This window comes from Patiria miniata, unplaced genomic scaffold (assembly GCF_015706575.1).
Source record: "Patiria miniata isolate m_02_andy unplaced genomic scaffold, ASM1570657v1 HiC_scaffold_7, whole genome shotgun sequence".
Lineage (NCBI taxonomy): Eukaryota > Metazoa > Echinodermata > Asteroidea > Valvatida > Asterinidae > Patiria > Patiria miniata.
This window is the reverse complement of record NW_024037074.1, coordinates 25,329,935-25,346,871: the sequence shown is the minus strand read 5'-3', so window position 1 is coordinate 25,346,871 and position 16,937 is coordinate 25,329,935. Positions and strand designations below refer to the sequence as shown.

Sequence of the window (16,937 nt, the reverse complement as noted above, 5' to 3'; positions counted from 1 at the left end):
ATTTTTTATTTTTTGCTAATTCTATATCAAAATATTTTTTTAATAACGTTTGTCATGTTTCTCAACGAAATGAATGCGGATCATTTAGGGGTATACTATTATCATGGACCTGCCCTGCAACTACCGGAACGTATATATCAGGCATGCAAATTTCCTCAGATCCGCTGATTTCCTTGTTTTTTACTTTTCATGAATGCCATGACAAATTGAAAAACACTGTAGGAATCTTGTGTGGTTTGGAGTTTCCTCGTTTTTTTTTTTTAATTCGCAGTCGCATGCCTGGTATATAATGTATTATAACACCTCACCCACAGATTCTGTGTCTTGATTGGCCGAGAGCGAGTCACATGTTTAACTTTCTAATTTTGCTATCTTTCTGTGCACGGCCAAAAGTACTATACCCGTAGCAACCAAAGTACTATACCATTAGCGACCAAAGTACTATTTCGACGGCGCGGTATTTGTGTGCAAATGGATGCTGGTGTGCGCGTTGCGCATTGTGCGTAGCACGTATTGTTCGAAAGAGAGCGCGCCGCAGACTTGGGTTCAAACATTTCGTGAAGGGGTAATTTGGAAGAGAGAAATACGTTTTCCACCAATTTTGTATTGAAATTGAAGTTTATTTCAACTGTGTTCAGATTTAAATAATTTGAAATATTAAAACCAAGCAGAATCTGTGGGTGAAGTGTTATAAAAGAAATATTGAATGCTTTATCTCGTGGTGAAGTAAAACTAGCCTCCCTCGGTGATCCATGGACCATTCTATTTTCCCTCGGCTTCGCCTCGGGAAAATAGAATGTCCATGGATCACCGAGGGAGGCTAGTTTTACCACACCACTCGAAGCATTCAATATTTGTATACTGGTAAATGTACCGGTATGTATGTTTGTAAAGTATGGTGTCAAATGTCTTAATGATGTAACAATTTGTGTATGTTTTCCTTGAACAGTTGCACCTGATGACAAGAAGATGGTTCTATCAGCGCTGTCTGCAAGCAGCCTGGCCATCTTGTCTCTATTTTTGCTTGAGGTTTGTCTTCAATTTATATGAACATCACATGTACATGTACAAATGCAGCATGCACCAAGCAGTGGGGTACTGTAAGTTGGCCTGCGAGTGCGAGTGGAGCACGGAATAATGTAGTGCGTCTGTGTCCCACATACCACTTGGTCGAAGTGGGACACAGACACTCTACATTTTCCGTGTTCCACTTTGCTGAGCCGAAGGACAATCGGTACCTTAGAATTGGCATGGCAGTGGTTGTCAGATGTTTCATCCCTTAAGAAGGAAGAATGAACATGGCACAGAAATGCTTCAAGTCCATGTATGCAAATGTTTACCTTTCCAAACTCTTGGCCATTCATTGTGTCATATCTCCCTTCTCCCTGTGACCTGATAACAGAGGAGAGGAAAGAAGGTGCGAGGCAAACCCAGTGATGACCTCAGTCAAGCACCCCCCCCCCCCCAGCAAACTGCATTATGAGCCTGGAACTTACTGCTGATTTACCTCCTAAAATTTAAACAATATGTATTGCTCTAAAACAACTTTTTTTTTCTCTTCAAACATTTTCAACTGAAATATGTTTTACTTCAACCTCAAATTTTTTTTTCGTTGTTGGAGGTCTGCAACCAAAGAAACCTTTTGTGTTTGGGCACAAACAGATACATGTACAATGTATACTGATTTTGCAATGGGAATCGGCCTGGCCTGCGAAAACAGAATTATTATCTGGCAGCCAATAATTCAGTAAATAAGCATGGGCAGATTTGTTTCAGTTGATGCCTCATTCAAAGATCAATATTGTTAGAAAAATAGCAATTTAGAAAAGGAATCTATTTTTGGGGATGAAACTCGAAAGTAGCGCGGGGAATGCATCTTTCAAGTTTTGTGGTGACATTGACCAAGCATATACAAAGTGTACAATAGAGCAAGTTTGAATTTTTTTCACATGCAAAATGAAATGTCATTATTTATTATGATCTGTGCTGCACAATGAGGTTTCCTTCCTTGACCTGACTACACTTTGTTGTGACAGTGATAAATTGACCTTTACATGCTATATTTGTAGTTTATATGCCCTTATAATGATGTTGTTTTGGTGAGTCTGTTCAGTGATGACTTTGGTATGGCAGCCAACAATTAAACTGAAGTACCACACAGTGTCTCGCCTCATTGCACACAGAGAATTTGAGTCTGTCTTTCCACGGTGTCCGCCCAAGCATTTAAGCTGTTAGTCCCACACAGTTATTCGGGTCATTCTATACATTTTTGGTCCAAATTTTTGGGTGACATAACATTTTGTAAATTCAGAACACAATCTTTAATGCTTTCTATCTCAAAGAGAGATTATGTAATGCAAAGTACCTGCTAAGCAAATAAAAATAGTTAGCGGTCAATTTCAATGATACTTCCATGTCAAATTACAAATCTACGATATGTGTACTTGCTCTAAGTCATGATTATTTCAGAATTGAATAACTGGAGGCGATGGTGGCACAAATTCAGGGGGTAAATTCAATTACTACACCTCATAAATATTCATGATCAAATTGAAACGCGTCATTGGCCAATTCCGCCGCGCGTCCGGGAAATAAAAATGATACGCGCCCAGGTGACATCATCCCGATGAGTATCCAGCTTGCTGCCTTGCGGTAGTTTTTTTCTGGTAGCACCAAAAGTTCCCTCTGGAACCCGCCTCGTAGACATGCAGTCTATGACATGAAATCTTTACGGAACCAGTCTGTTGTTCCTTGTTAACTGCAGTAAAAACACATTGTGTTGGCACTAGTGACAAAGAACTTGAATTGTGCTGAATAAATATGCAAAATCTAGGAACGCCGTTATTGACAAGGCAGTGAGGCTACTAAAAAGACAGTGAGGCTACTAAATATTTATGAGGTGCAGTAAAACAAATACAGCATGGTTTATTTCTGGAAAATAGTTAGAATTGCTTGTCCCTCGGTGTGGATCAGCTTGACTACCCCCTCCATTTCATGTCGGGAGGTAGTCAAGCTGACCTACACCTCGGGACCAGTAATTCCCACTACTTCCCCTCAAATCATGCTGTATTTGTATACTCCCCCCCCCCCCCCTCACATACCATTTACGTGGAGCCTCAAAAAGGAATTGAGCTGTTTCGGCAGTCACACAGAAATCTTTTACAAGGTGAACAATAGAATTCCAGATTACAGTAGATACACAAGTACATGTCTGTTTGTACATGTACACCTGGGATTATGGAAAACGATCATGACGATGAAAGGCAGGACAATTTGAATTATAACCCATGCACAAAGCATCAAAAAGTTTTTAACATTTTTTAATTATAAAACTATTTTAGGAAATGACAACATCCGTGCAATGTCTATAAGGAGAATTCCCTACTACATGTACCTTTGATATATACAGTAGTCACATAAACAACTTGAGCGACATCAAGCATACTGGGGTGGGAGTAAAACCACCGTGCACATTATTGTACATACATGTATACATATATTGTAGATGACATGCAGCACTGTGCTTGACAGACAGCGTCTAGCCAGCATCAAACTCTGTGCCCTCATAGAACAATTGTTTTGGGATATTTTTAGGAAAGTTGCTAAGAAAGTAGAACTCAATACACAGAATGGATCTGATCTGCGTCTACAGTGTAAATGTTGTACATATTAATTTGAATGTCAATTTCCCATCTACTTATTTAGGTTGTGGTTAGAGTTTTCAGCATGGGAGCCCACTTCAGAAGGAGAAAGCTAGAGGTGAGATGCTGGGTTCTTTTTGATGCTACAACCTTGAATATGTCACACATACACTGTATAGCAATGTACAATGGCCAATTAAAGAGGTTGTGGAATGCTCGAAGACATTTCCGTCATTTTTCGGTTATATGTAGCCTAAGGTGTGATGAAATAAAAACGACTATTGTTTCTGTCATAAAATGAGTACAAAAGGTACTTTTGAGAGCTGTTTTTCAAGTCCTGTCATGCCTGTTTCGACCCGAACGTGCAATTTGTGTAAAAGTCGTCGTTGCGGGCAGCAAACAAAACACAGTAAATCGTGACGTGATAAACAGGACTCCCGATGCAGAATAGCATAAACGAGTCCTGTTTATTACGTCATGATTTACTGTGTTTTGTTTGCTGCCCGCAACGACGACTTTTACACAAATTGCACGTTCGGGTCGAAACAGGACCTGAAAAATAGCTCTCAAAAGTACCCTTTGTACTCATTTCATGACAGAAACAATAGTCGTTTTTATTTCATCACACCTTAGGCTACATACATGTATACCCAAAAAATGATGGAAATGTCTTCGAGCATTCCACAACCTCTTTAAGTCTATTGTAACGCAATGCATAATTGTTCCATATTTAAAGAACCTTATGTGCAACATTTGCATGCTGCAGTTAGTCTGAATTGTTAAAATGAACCACTGAGCAACTGGATTAAGCAAATTACTTGAATTCAAATGCACGAAAGTTAATTTGAATGCTGATTTTACAACATTGGCTGAGGAAATTTACTGGTGGCTATCAGTTTCTGGCCAATACGTGCATTTGAATGGAAACAGACGTGGGCCTAACTTCATGGGGCTGCTGAGCACACAATTTTCTGCTAACACAGCCTATTTCTATTTCATGGAGACCGTAAGCAGTAAGCACATCAAAAGGCACGCTTAGCTAAGAGGAAACGGGTGCTTAAATCAGTGACGTAACGATAGAAATCTCCATGCGAGTGCAACCGTTAACACATCCACGCCATGAAATATTGCTTAATGTTAGCACAATTTCTGCTATAGTAAGCACAACTTTTCTGCTTACTGTTAAGTAGCGCCATGAAATTGACCTTTGTTGTTTATTAATAGAGAAACTACTCGTGCAAAAACAGGTTGATAATATTTGCCCATGGACCAGAACAAACCTTCCATGCAAATCCAAGCTCTTATAAGATGGAATTTTGCGTTGGGGTGATAAAAATCAAATTAGGTTTTGCCCTTCACCGACGTTTTTCAACACTGTATACTCAGTGTGATACCTCCCGAGTGAAAGTTGGGAAAAAAATGCAAAATTCCATCTTATAATAGTTTATGCGGTACCCGCTGCTATGTACATCAGATTCGAACCGGCCAACCGATCCCGTTAGCTCGGTGGTCGAGTGGTAAGACATCTGCACTAGAAAGCAGGAGGTCGTGGGTTCGAGTCCCACCCGAGTGATTTTTTCCAACTTTCACTCGGGAGGTAACACACTGAGTACACAGTGTTTAAAAACGTCGGTGAAGGGCAAAACCTAATTTGATTTGAAATCCAAGCTCAACAAATCAAAACATGTGGAAGCAAAACATCTGTGCTGAAGCCTAAATCTCCGTTTAATCAATGGCCAGATAACCTGATTTTGGTCCGATCTTCTTTCTTATTGCAGATATTTGATGCCTGTGTTGTCCTCCTGACATTCATCCCAGACTTGGTCTTTTTCGTCATCCAGCTTCAGGACAACTACATTTGGTACCCATTCACCAGAGCCTTCTCCTTCATTGTTGCCCTGCGTATGTGGAGATGTTGGGGCATTCTGCGTGGTTAGTTGGTTCACATGCTAATCATTATCGGTTTGATCATTTGATCTCCACTGACAACGGTTTGAAATACCATCTGGTAAATCATACGGATTGTCTTCATCAATCCTTACATGACAACTCAACTGCACATTAAACATGTAAAGCAATCGGCTGTGATGGTTCATGTAAAAAATACAGGAGCTAATCAGAGAGCAAGCTATGTGCGTGTGGTACTGTCCACACAGACCAGAGTAATATACAAGGGTCAGAGGATATTTTAATTATTGATAGCTTACAGCTACAGTTTGATAGGGCAGGGCAAGTGGCCTTGCGCGCAATTTCTGGCTACATTTTGGTACACTAGCAAGCACGGCACCCGCTAGCTGGGTGGAGTCGTAAAGCCCACAATTGACTTTTTTTGAGAAGGGGTTCGTTGTGCAGTCAGGTTTCGAAATGCTTACATATTCATATTGTACGAATTTGCACAATCGACGGTTAAAGGGTTATATACTAATGTATTACTTTGACCTCAATTTGCATGTTGACCCCAAGTGGGTGTGCTAAACCCTGGTGAAGCAATTTTGCCACACTTTTAATCATCAATGGTATGTTTTGCGTAATAGCGATATGTTTTGGAGTGTTTTCATCGAGATAATGTAATATTTCACTGTGCAAATTGTCAAAGAAAGAAATTTGCCAAAAAAGCAAAACAAGACAATTAAATCTTTTTTTTTTTTCACATACCAACCGTGACTTCAGAGGACAAATTGGAGCATAGGACCTGCACACTTGATACCTCTCCATTAACCCTTGCATTTTGCACTTCCACTCACTCCTTTTACATGTACATGTACAAGAAACATGACACACAGACAGACAGCGTAGGATCTTTTAATAGAGGATACTCTGAAATGCTTGAGTTGAACTCTCCCTAAGAACGTTGTTTCTCGTCTCCCTGTCTCCAAGTGTTGTTGTGTTTATTCATCAACGTTGTTAGTTTGACATCTTACAATCCATGTTGAGATGTGACCACCCCCTTTCTACTTGCTCATGATAAATCCGTTATTTTCTGGAAATTTACACATAAAGTATTCCACTCTCCAAATAGGATCTAAGTCACATTACGCATTCACATGCAATACATGTAGGTTGTTCATTATGCAGAATGTGGAAAAATCTCACTTTGTCGACACACTTTGATAATTTTATTAACAATAACTGGAATAAAGTTCACATTTTGGTTGCTGCAGTACTATAATTGTCTTCTGCACAGGCCATTTCATCCTTACTGCTTGTTTAATCTTCAAATTATAGTTACACGGTTGCTGATTATATTGTGTCATATGCCATGAACAATACATGTTGTGGAGGTGCAACATATGTCAACCATATTTAAAACCCATTGGATGAACTTGGCAATTTCTAGATGCCTTTGATCAGAGCAGGTCAGTAATGTGTTTTGGGGAATTTGTGTCTTTGTAGGAGAGAAGAAGCGAGTGAGAGAGGAGTCGGCGTGTGAGTTAGAGATGGAGAAGTATGCCAGACGACAAGCAGAAGCCCAAGCAGATGCACTGCAGGCTCAGTGTGACCAGCAGCTGGTAAGATAATCAGCTGTATTCTATGCAGTGTTGTCATCAAGTTCTGTCATCCAGTACATTTCCATGAATACAAGCACTTTAGTATGAGTATGAGTACCTTGCCATGAGTACGAATATGAGTACCTTTCCAGGAGTATGACTATGAATACAGGACAATTGGAGTGTCAAAAGTCATGGAGTGTCATGGCCTAGCGGTTAAAGGGAAAATACAACATTTGCAAACATCAAAAAATAAATCTACCAAATAATTAGGAAATATCTTGCTGGACTGTTAGTGAATGACAGTGTAAAGCATCCTGTAAAATCATGGCCCCTGGTGTACTGTCATTTTCAAGAAAAGTGGTATTTTGTATCAATTTCCAACGCTGGTCGGCCGACCAGCGTTGGAAAAAACTGGCTTTTTTCAAATACTTGTCCCAATTGACCATATTTAGTTCCAAGTCTGCACTTGTTTGCAATCGATTACACACCTGTGAATGGGTACAAGCCAGCCAGACTGGTTCCCTGACCTTACAATTCCCCAAAAACTATATATTGCTCAGTTTCATCTTAAATGGGGTCAGGGAACCAGACTCCAGGAAAATGATTGTTTTTATTGCATCTACGAACCCAAAACGTCAAAAACGTCAGTGTAACAATATTTGCTATAAAATACTAACCCCCCAAATCCATCCATTTCTGAAAATTACAACAAAAGCAAATGATGTATATTCCCTTTAAGAACACCGGACTCATGTTCTGGTGTTTCAGAGGCAACAGTTGACGTGGGTTCGAGCCCGGGCCCTGACACTTGAGCCCTTAAGCAAGGCACTTAACCATTAATGCTTCGTCCTTCGGATGGGACGTTAAGCCGGAGGTCCCATGTGTTGTATAAGGCGTAACGCACGTAAAAGAACCCAGTAACATTTTATCGCTAAGAGAAGGAGTTTGCCCCAGTGTTTCTGGCCTTGTGGAAGTCCTTAGGAGAAGATCCAACGAAGTACCAAGTATAAGTACATTTTGTTAAGAATGAGTACAGGTATGAGTACTTTCCATGAGTACTTTCCATGAGTACAGCACATTTCTATGGGTACTTATTTTCTTAAGGGCTTGTTGCTGTCAAACTGGGTATTAGATAATATGCAAAAGCCTCCCAAACAGTACCTCTTAAAAAGATTTACAATTCCAGTAGGAGACCATTTCTATGAGTAAGAGTATAAGTACATGTCATTTTTATCTTGCAAGTACTAGTATGAGCTTTTTCTCTCGATTTAAGCCTGTTAATAAGTCCCTGGCAACACAATTCATACAACTTTGCTTTGATTGGTCCATATCCGCAAAAGCCTGAAACAAAGTGGCTGAATTTTCCCGTTTGGATTCTTGTAGTTGTACCTCCAGTTTAAAGGTTTTTATTGATCGTGGAAATCGGGTTTTTTTGATGTCTCAGAGAAGCAATGGACCGATCCAGTAAGCACCGCCCCATGGTATTCTGACCAATCACAGTGATTTATGTCCAACATGCGTGCACAAAAGTCCGACATGCGTGCACGCGCGTATTATGCGCGCGGCAGGAAAATGCAGTGTGGCATTGGAGAGGAGCACGTGTTAATTTGCCCACGTGCGCAGTGAGAGGGGCTTACTGGATCGGTCCATTGTCTCAGAGGAAGCATTTTGAGACAGGATTGAGAACAACAAAGTGTGTAACTAGTCACCTAGCAATTCTTTTAAACGTGATTTATTGCAGAAAGAGATTGCGTATCTGAGAGACTTCCTTCACCAGAATAATCTGGATCCAGACACAACAAAGCTGGACTTTGTGCCAAACTACCGGACTAGTGCCTCCATATCCTCAAGTGCAATTGACTACGATAAGGCCGACACACTCAGAGTGAATGGCAAACTCAGCAAAGGTGAGGACAGGCCAACGACCTCCTAGCTCCTTAGATTTCATTACTTGCTTGCATGTTTCATCCTTTCTTGTAATTTGATGCAGTAAAGTACAATTCAAGTCAAGCACAGAAGTTGCATGCATTGTATATGACTTTTATTTGACCCCTCAACAAGCAAAGAAACTGCCTTGATTGGCTGGCTGGCCTGTGTATCTGGCTCAGAGTCCAAACTCTTGCAGTGAAAAGTGCTGATAATCCATGAACTTTTGTATCAAACATGGTTTTTCGCCTCGGGTGCTATGCGCCCTTCGGGTGTTCAAAACGTCATATGCCACATCACAGCAGTCAACAATTGTTTTGTTATACCTCTGTCTTGGATTCTTTAGATTTTGATGTTAAAGTCACGAAAACAAACAGCAGTAAACACAACAATCATGACTATCGAACCTCAACTCACATGCATGTCGCGCGCTCGAAACAGCTGATCGTCTGCTAATTCACTGATCCCACTCATGTGTGAAAACATGGTGAAAATAGCGCGGGTACCAACGATACAAGCATTTCACACCGTGTACTGTACGTACAAAGTCATAGCACACTCCCTGTGGGATATCACATACGTGATATCCCACAGGGAGTGTGCCATGACTTTTTATAAACTTAACACATGATCGTTCTAGGCCAATGAAAATACAGTATTCAAGACAGAGGTATAACAATTGATGATTTGAAGCAAAAGGCCATATCCTGTCTGAGTGATCCCTGTTTGCTCTATCTGAGGTTTACATCATTGTTCATGTTGATCCCTGGCAGCATGACACATACAGGCGTATGGCACCTGCCCAGTACCACTCATGAACAAACCCATTGACATGTTGAGAAGCCACCAACATAGGGCTGGATAACTCTGTATGTGGAGTGTTTGTGGGATGCTGTGGTCCAATGGTTACAGAGTTTGATTTGTGTGCCGTGGTACATGAGTTCGAATCCTGACCGTGGGAACATGGTGCTTGTGCTCTTGAGCAAGGCACTTTACCATTATTGCTTCCTCCTTCGGATGGGACGTAAAGCCGTAGCTCCCGTGTGTTGTGTAATGCATGTAAAAGAACCCAGTAACACTCATCGCTAAGAGAAGGGGTTTGCCCCGGTGTTTCTGGCAGTGGCTGCAATATGCGCCGCAGCACCTTGTCAACCCTTATAAGGTGCTACATAATGGGTCTCATATTTCTCATATACTTTATTTACCTTTCTTTAATAATAGACATAATAACCAGCGCCTTGAGTACCTTATTGTTGGTAGATACGTGCGCTATATAAGACTCCGTTATTATTATAGTAAAGCACCATGCTCCACAAGTTCTAGGCTCAAATCCCTCCCTTTGGAATTTTTTCTTCTTTTCAACTTTCTATTGACTATTTTTTTTTTTAACTTTCCAGTTTCTCTTTGTGAATTTATGGAATGTGACAAACTATTACAGATGTTCTTTTCAATGTTTCTGTTTTGCCTCAAACCCAGATGCTTCATTAGACAGCATCGCTTCATCCACCAAGGACCTAGCCACATCCATATCCTCCACCCAGAACATCTACAGTGAACCGCCAACTCTCAGTAGCTCTGCTCCTAGCGGCTCCCCTGCACTCTCAAGCAGCTTGCAACATGGCAACCATGCCAATGAGCAATTCGCCTCGGCGGCTTCCAGGCAGATTGTCCAAGAGGCCATCTCTGAGGTCCGGCAGGAGACGTCCTCACCCAGCCACGAGGGCCTGTCTAACGCTGGCTTCATTCATGACGGAGAAGGGCAATCTGGGGGCCTGTCAACAGTCACAGAGAGAAGAGCGCTTGAAGATGAGATGAACAGAGGCGTGACAAATTTAGCTTTTGAGGGAGACACACAAGAGCCATGCAGCTCAGGAAGCAGCGTGAAAACAGGTGAAGAGCCTTCAATCACTGTCAAAGCATCTGATAATTTTTTTTTGGCTGATTTAATTAGGGATTGACATCTATCCTGCTGATAGCATTATATCCTCCATACTGTTTTTCAGGGTGAGTAAAAAAAACACCAAACTCAAATGGCAGGACCCATTTTTGAATGAAGTTTTGCGTGTAGCACTTTCAAAATCTACGATATGAAAGCCCAGTCATTAAGCTTTCTTTTAGTACAAGAATCATTCAAATCACTCATGTATACTTTTCAAGTTACGGAATTTTGAACACGACGTTTTAAAGTTCTTTCCTGGATTACAAAAACAGTAAGTGTTCTTTCAGCAAAACTAAAACAATTCTCATAGGGATGCAGGTGAATTGTTTTTGTTTTGTTAAAAGAACACTGACTTTTTTGTGATCCGTGGACAAAACTTTAAAACGGTGTTTGTGTTCAAAATTCCATAACTTGAAAAAGTACATGAGTGATTTGAATGATTCTCATACTTAACGAAAGCTTAATGACAGGGCTTTCATATCCTAGATTTTGAAAGTGCTACAGGCAAAACTTCATTCAAATTCCATCGGGTTTCAGGGTTTTTTTTACTCACCCTGTATTGTGTTAACTGAAAATGTCCCTCACAATCAGCAGCTTTCCTAGAATAAATTTAAGAATAAAATCATGGTACTTTACTGATGCAAAGGGCCATTAGTTTGCCATAGGTTCAAGCCACAGGCACGTCTTTGAACTTTTGAGGAAACGTGATTGTTTTGAGCTTTGTCTGAGTCAAGTATTGGCAGTTGTGGTTGAGAAATGATAAGACAATGTGCCAAATATCTGTAGGCTGTGGTTTGAGTTTGTCTTAGTATTCACAGTACGTTAAGGAGAATACACGAGAAAGTGTGGATTCGTAATTTAAGAATCCACACTTGGGAGTGTATTCTTTGACTTAAACCATTGCGTCAAAAGAAGTATTGTCATTAACAGTCCAGTGAGTGGAGATGAAAAGACTTGCATATCTCGTGTCGAGTTGTGGCCATTAGGGTAATTTACAAGGGAGTTTTTCGAGGCTTTATACGTAATCAAGCATTGTGGCGTGTTTAGCATGTGTGTCGCCACACCCCTACAACCAAGTCATTTTGTGCGTAGGCTCCTTCCGTCAACATGGATAGTTCAGACGATGATTTCTTTCCGACTCAAAGTAGGTTTTGCAGTGACGGCGGAGAATCTGACAGTGAAGATGCATTGGTAATTTCCGAATCGTAGTTCCGAATCCACACTTTTAACAAAAGTGTGAGATGAGACCATAGCAATGGTTTAAGGATGTTTCTTTCTGTTATGTTACGGTCAGATTCTGAAGGTGAGAGTGAAGCCCAGCTGCGGATTGAGTTGGATGAGATAAGAAGACTGTCTGACGAAGCCTTGCAATCTGAACTGGCAACCAACACTACAGAAGTGGTAACAATTCTCTATTCATTCCTAATAATGCAAACACTCTTGATAATTGGTGCTAGTCTGTTTTTGACAATGTATTATGTTGACTTGCACAACACTCCCTCTCTGGCTGGCAAATTCTACAAAGCCAACTTAGCTGTCAAAAAATCAGTCAAGTGACTGTTTTTTAACAGTTGAGTGCTGCCTGCCTACATAAAGCAGGATTGACTGGCTGTGACTGTTTATGTAACTTCATACAACTATACCTTGACTGCAGGAGATTGATAAGCCAGCTGTAACTACCAGTTACTTGATTTTGTCTTTTAAATGAATTTGACTTGTCGCAGTGCCTACCAGCAATATGATCTGACTGCTGCCCACTAGCCTGTGTTTAAGTTATGGCAGGGGAAGTGGATTGAATTTCTGACTGACTGTGACTGATCAAACAGAAGGAGGGTTTTAGAAAAGTTAATTCATTTGCCCTTGAGCATTAAACTGATGTCTTGCCATGATGACTGATAGCCAGGCAAATGATTCCAATCCCAACTGCAGCCCTTTTCACAACATGAAGGATTTTGAACACCACTTACTTGACACAGCACTGAAATTGAATAAGGCAAGGAACTTGGTCACATTGTCAAAATGTTGTGATCAATTGACAGTTGTGTAGTGACGCATGACTGGAATTATGTGAAACTCATAGGGGTATCTGCACAATCAAACAATTTCAAAATTGACCTCATGGTTTTGTAGGAATTTCAAAAATAGTCAGACGGACACATTTTTGGGACATACTGTAGTGCCCCTGAATGCAGGTACTGGTATTGGCAAATACCGGTGTGAGCATTCAGGGCCATTGTCATAGGCCAAAGCTGGTCAAGTTAGCTTTCCCGAGTTCATATTTGATGCGATCAAGCTAAATGAGTCTTTTGTCGGGAACTTTCATTTGGAGATTCAGGCCAAAATAGGGCCACTTCATCACATCACTTCATCACATCTCTTGGTGTTCCGACCTCCATAATTTTTGAACTAAAGATGATATCAGCATGCGGTGTTACAGCAGTAATGCTGACATTGTGCTCTTTTCAAATCTGTAAAAAAAAAAAAATTGACCAGGGTCGACAAATGACTCATTTAGCTCGATCACATCACATATGCTCTCTAAGCTAGTTTCGTTGTTGACTCTATTATTTTTTGTTCTTGTAGGATGGGGTCCCCACGACGTCCCTGTGAACAACATGTTGTAAAAGACAACAGTCACTATAAACAACCAAAGAATGTGAAAAGTACTTGGTACTTGGTGGTTATCCTCTTCAGAACTCCTCCAGGAAGTGGAAGAGGTAAAAGGTATTGTATAAATAAAAGAAGCGCCAACAGCGTTTGGATTCCATTGTGTGCCTGAATTGTTTTGTACACGATATTCAGCTGATGTGTCATTGTATTCCTGTGTGCCGAACCGTCAGTGTGTGTCGCTTGAAAAGTCTCCATAAGCTGGGGTATAGCAACACGGAAGAAGCACATAAAAAGTTGAGTGGAACGTTTTTATTTGAATGTTTGGTTGTGTATTCCAAGCAAGATGTCTTCAACGTCGTGTTTATAAGTACTTTAGTTTAATTTATTCCTTCCATGGTTGTGTTATCTCCGTTCTACCCTCGGACCCAAGAAAATTGATACCTTATGTACCTGTTTATAAGAGAATTATCAGCGTTTAGGAATTATTCAAAAAGTGGAGAATGATTATAAAACTCAACAAATGTTTGTTTTATTTTATCATCTTCCATTTGACATGTAATTCTGGGGGTTGGTATACAGATAATGAATGTTTATGAGTGTAATGGTGAGAATATTTTCATGAGTTGAAAGATTTCGCCTCGTTGAATGGAACATTCCATCTTTCAACGAATGAAAACATTCTCACCATGGCAGAAATGCGAAACATTCATTGTTTGTTTTATATAACATCTAAGTAGATCTTTGTCATTCGATTGGAGGATAACACCTTAAGAACAAACAAAACTCACAAAATTGTTTTATATCCACTACTTTTTTCAGCTTGTTTGAGGATAACAATTAAGTTTTAAAAGTCAAATCATTTTATGAAAATTAACATTCTAAGCTCTTAAAACAATGCAAAAATCATCAATGCAACTGCATCAACTTCAAAGGCAAATTTTCTACTGCTATAACGCATGCTATGGTCTAAATAGCGCAAAGATCGTATAGCGCTGGGCCACTGCGTGTCTTAGTGTGCGCGCGGCGTGCAATAGATCAAAAGGGATGGGACGAAAATGCACGGTGGATGCAACCAAAAATGCACGGTTATGACGTAGGCCGTGCAATGGATGCCGCGTGACCTACAATCCTCCAATCAAATGACAAGGATTTCCTTGGGTGTTATATAAAATGGTATATACATTACATGCTGTAAGTAAAACATTGGATATATAAATAGTATTGCGTATAGACAGTTTTGAGAAGCCAAAATATCAATTGTCTTTGTGCTTATGTAGTTGCAATGCTAAGTCTAATCCGTTAATTTGTGTGTGGTCTTAAGAAACAAGTATAGAAAGTGCCTGATCAAACATACAGAATCCAACATTGGTAGTTAGCTTTTGACGGATACAATGTGCTTGTGGCTTGCTCTACAAGCACACATGCAATTGTAAAGTTGATCATAATTTGAACTGTCATAGTGCAAGCATGTTGGCCTGTGTAAAGTAAGTATCATTCATGAGGGTGAATTTGGAACTAGTTAGACAATGTAGATTAGAACCAGACTCTTTCTCTTTATTTGAGATAACTCTTTATTTTGGTTGCATTGGCTTTGTTTATATTTGGGTTGGTACAGTTTCAGCATGCAATACTGCTAGTTCTTGCCTGTTAGAGTAACTATTAATTTATTAAGAGAGGTGCTTGTGTGTCCTAAAAAAAATTCATCACGCCGTAGTCTAGAGTATGAAGCAACAGTATGTGTCAAAGTTTGGTTTCGTTTTCTAAAAAATTAGGGGTTAACTGTGAATGTGTGTACTTGTTACCCGTGGCAGCTTCTTTAGAACATGCAGAGGGAAAAAAGAGGGGAAAAAACAGAAAATAACCTGATAATCCAAAGTAACCCATTCATGTCTACAATATTATTGGTAATCAAAAGAGCAGTTTTTGTAGGCAAGTACGATTTCACCTTGTCCTTATTCAGAGTATATTCAGCTTTGTCTTCAAGTGAACTTGAATCCTTGATCCTTATTGGTCGATCCATGGCAACACGCCGTGCTACATATAACCATGTAGCATGGCCACGGTCCATACGCACTCTGCATATCAAGAGGCGCGCGTCGTTCCTTACAACACGCATGTGCAATAGGATAACCGCTGAAAAGTTCATGTGAGTTGTGGGTGTTCCATCTTCACTGTGCTTTAAGTTTGCTTGAAGATAAATTTGTTGTCCCACGGGCACTTGTGAAACACGCGCGAGTAGTGCCTCTGCGCCCCACATACCACTCAGCCTTCGGCCTCGTGGTATGTGGGACACAGACGCACTACAGTATTCCGTGTTTCACTCGCGCTCGCCGGATAACTAATAGTATTCAATTGACATTCCGTGTATTTAAGTATTCAGATGGAACTGTTTGATACCAGTTCACCGCAAGTATAATCCCTTAAACTTTGAGTTGTTTCTTTTATGATATTTATGATTTCCAGATGTCAGCACATGTACAGGAAAATTCTCATATTTCACTTTTCATTTGTCTCTACACAGATCCACATATAAAAGTGAAAACATTTTGGGGGAATTGCCCTGAACATTACTCCACCAATGTATAGTACATGTACTTGAAGCTATGCAGATTGATTCATTTCATGTGTGGTCTTCTTGGTGTCAATCTGTGCTCATTGTGTTATCTAGGTTTGGTTTTGAGGGGAACGTGAGCTACAACAAAAATTAATATTCCAAACACAGATTTGTATTTGATTATAAGTTTTGTTAGCGGATATATATATTCCTTACAACATTTGTAAATTATTGTTATATATTTGTATAAATTGGGTTGTTCATAATAAAGAATCACTGTGAATTGAAATGCAAGAAATTTAATAATTTAAATCTAACACTTGAGTATATATTCAGCAGAGCTTTATAATGATGGCAATGAAGGTTTATTGACTATACAAAGTTTAAATGTTAGGTAAAATAAGATTATTGTAAATGTTCACGAAGAGGAAATTAATTCTGGGAAATATATCTTGCACTTGATTGCACATTATTCGATCCCATAGTGATGTTAAAACACTTGAGTGGTGGTAAAGAATTAAGCTGTGTACATTTCTTTTGTAAACACAAGCAGACAAGGTCCCAAAAAGGATATTATATTGATTGAATAGTCAAATGTTTTTCACTCTCTCTCTCTCAAGGATTTATTTCTTCAAAGGAGAGATATAAAATTTCATGATAAATGTCTGTCCAGCGGAGGCCATTTTTGACAATGTTTCAAATTTTAGGGAACACATAGTCAGGTGGCTGATCGACTTGTCCAAAGCACCAAAAGTACGGCAGATAGGTGATAGGAT

At 39.9% G+C, this 16,937-nt stretch overlaps 1 protein-coding gene across 2 annotated transcripts in view; it reads left to right on the top strand.

Moving 5' to 3' along the window:
• LOC119745404 overlaps positions 1 to 16,678 on the top strand; it is a 35,010-nt gene extending 18,332 nt beyond the window's left edge. For both annotated transcript variants that reach the window (XM_038221727.1, XM_038221728.1), the window contains 8 exons: positions 950 to 1,029; positions 3,706 to 3,759; positions 5,420 to 5,573; positions 7,035 to 7,150; positions 8,874 to 9,039; positions 10,535 to 10,948; positions 12,292 to 12,398; positions 13,581 to 16,678. In XM_038221727.1, coding sequence (XP_038077655.1) covers positions 950 to 1,029; positions 3,706 to 3,759; positions 5,420 to 5,573; positions 7,035 to 7,150; positions 8,874 to 9,039; positions 10,535 to 10,948; positions 12,292 to 12,398; positions 13,581 to 13,607 — 1,118 coding nt within the window. In that variant the 3' untranslated portion in view covers positions 13,608 to 16,678. The remainder of the gene's footprint in view (positions 1 to 949; positions 1,030 to 3,705; positions 3,760 to 5,419; positions 5,574 to 7,034; positions 7,151 to 8,873; positions 9,040 to 10,534; positions 10,949 to 12,291; positions 12,399 to 13,580) is intronic.
• Positions 16,679 to 16,937: the final 259 nt, after the last annotated feature.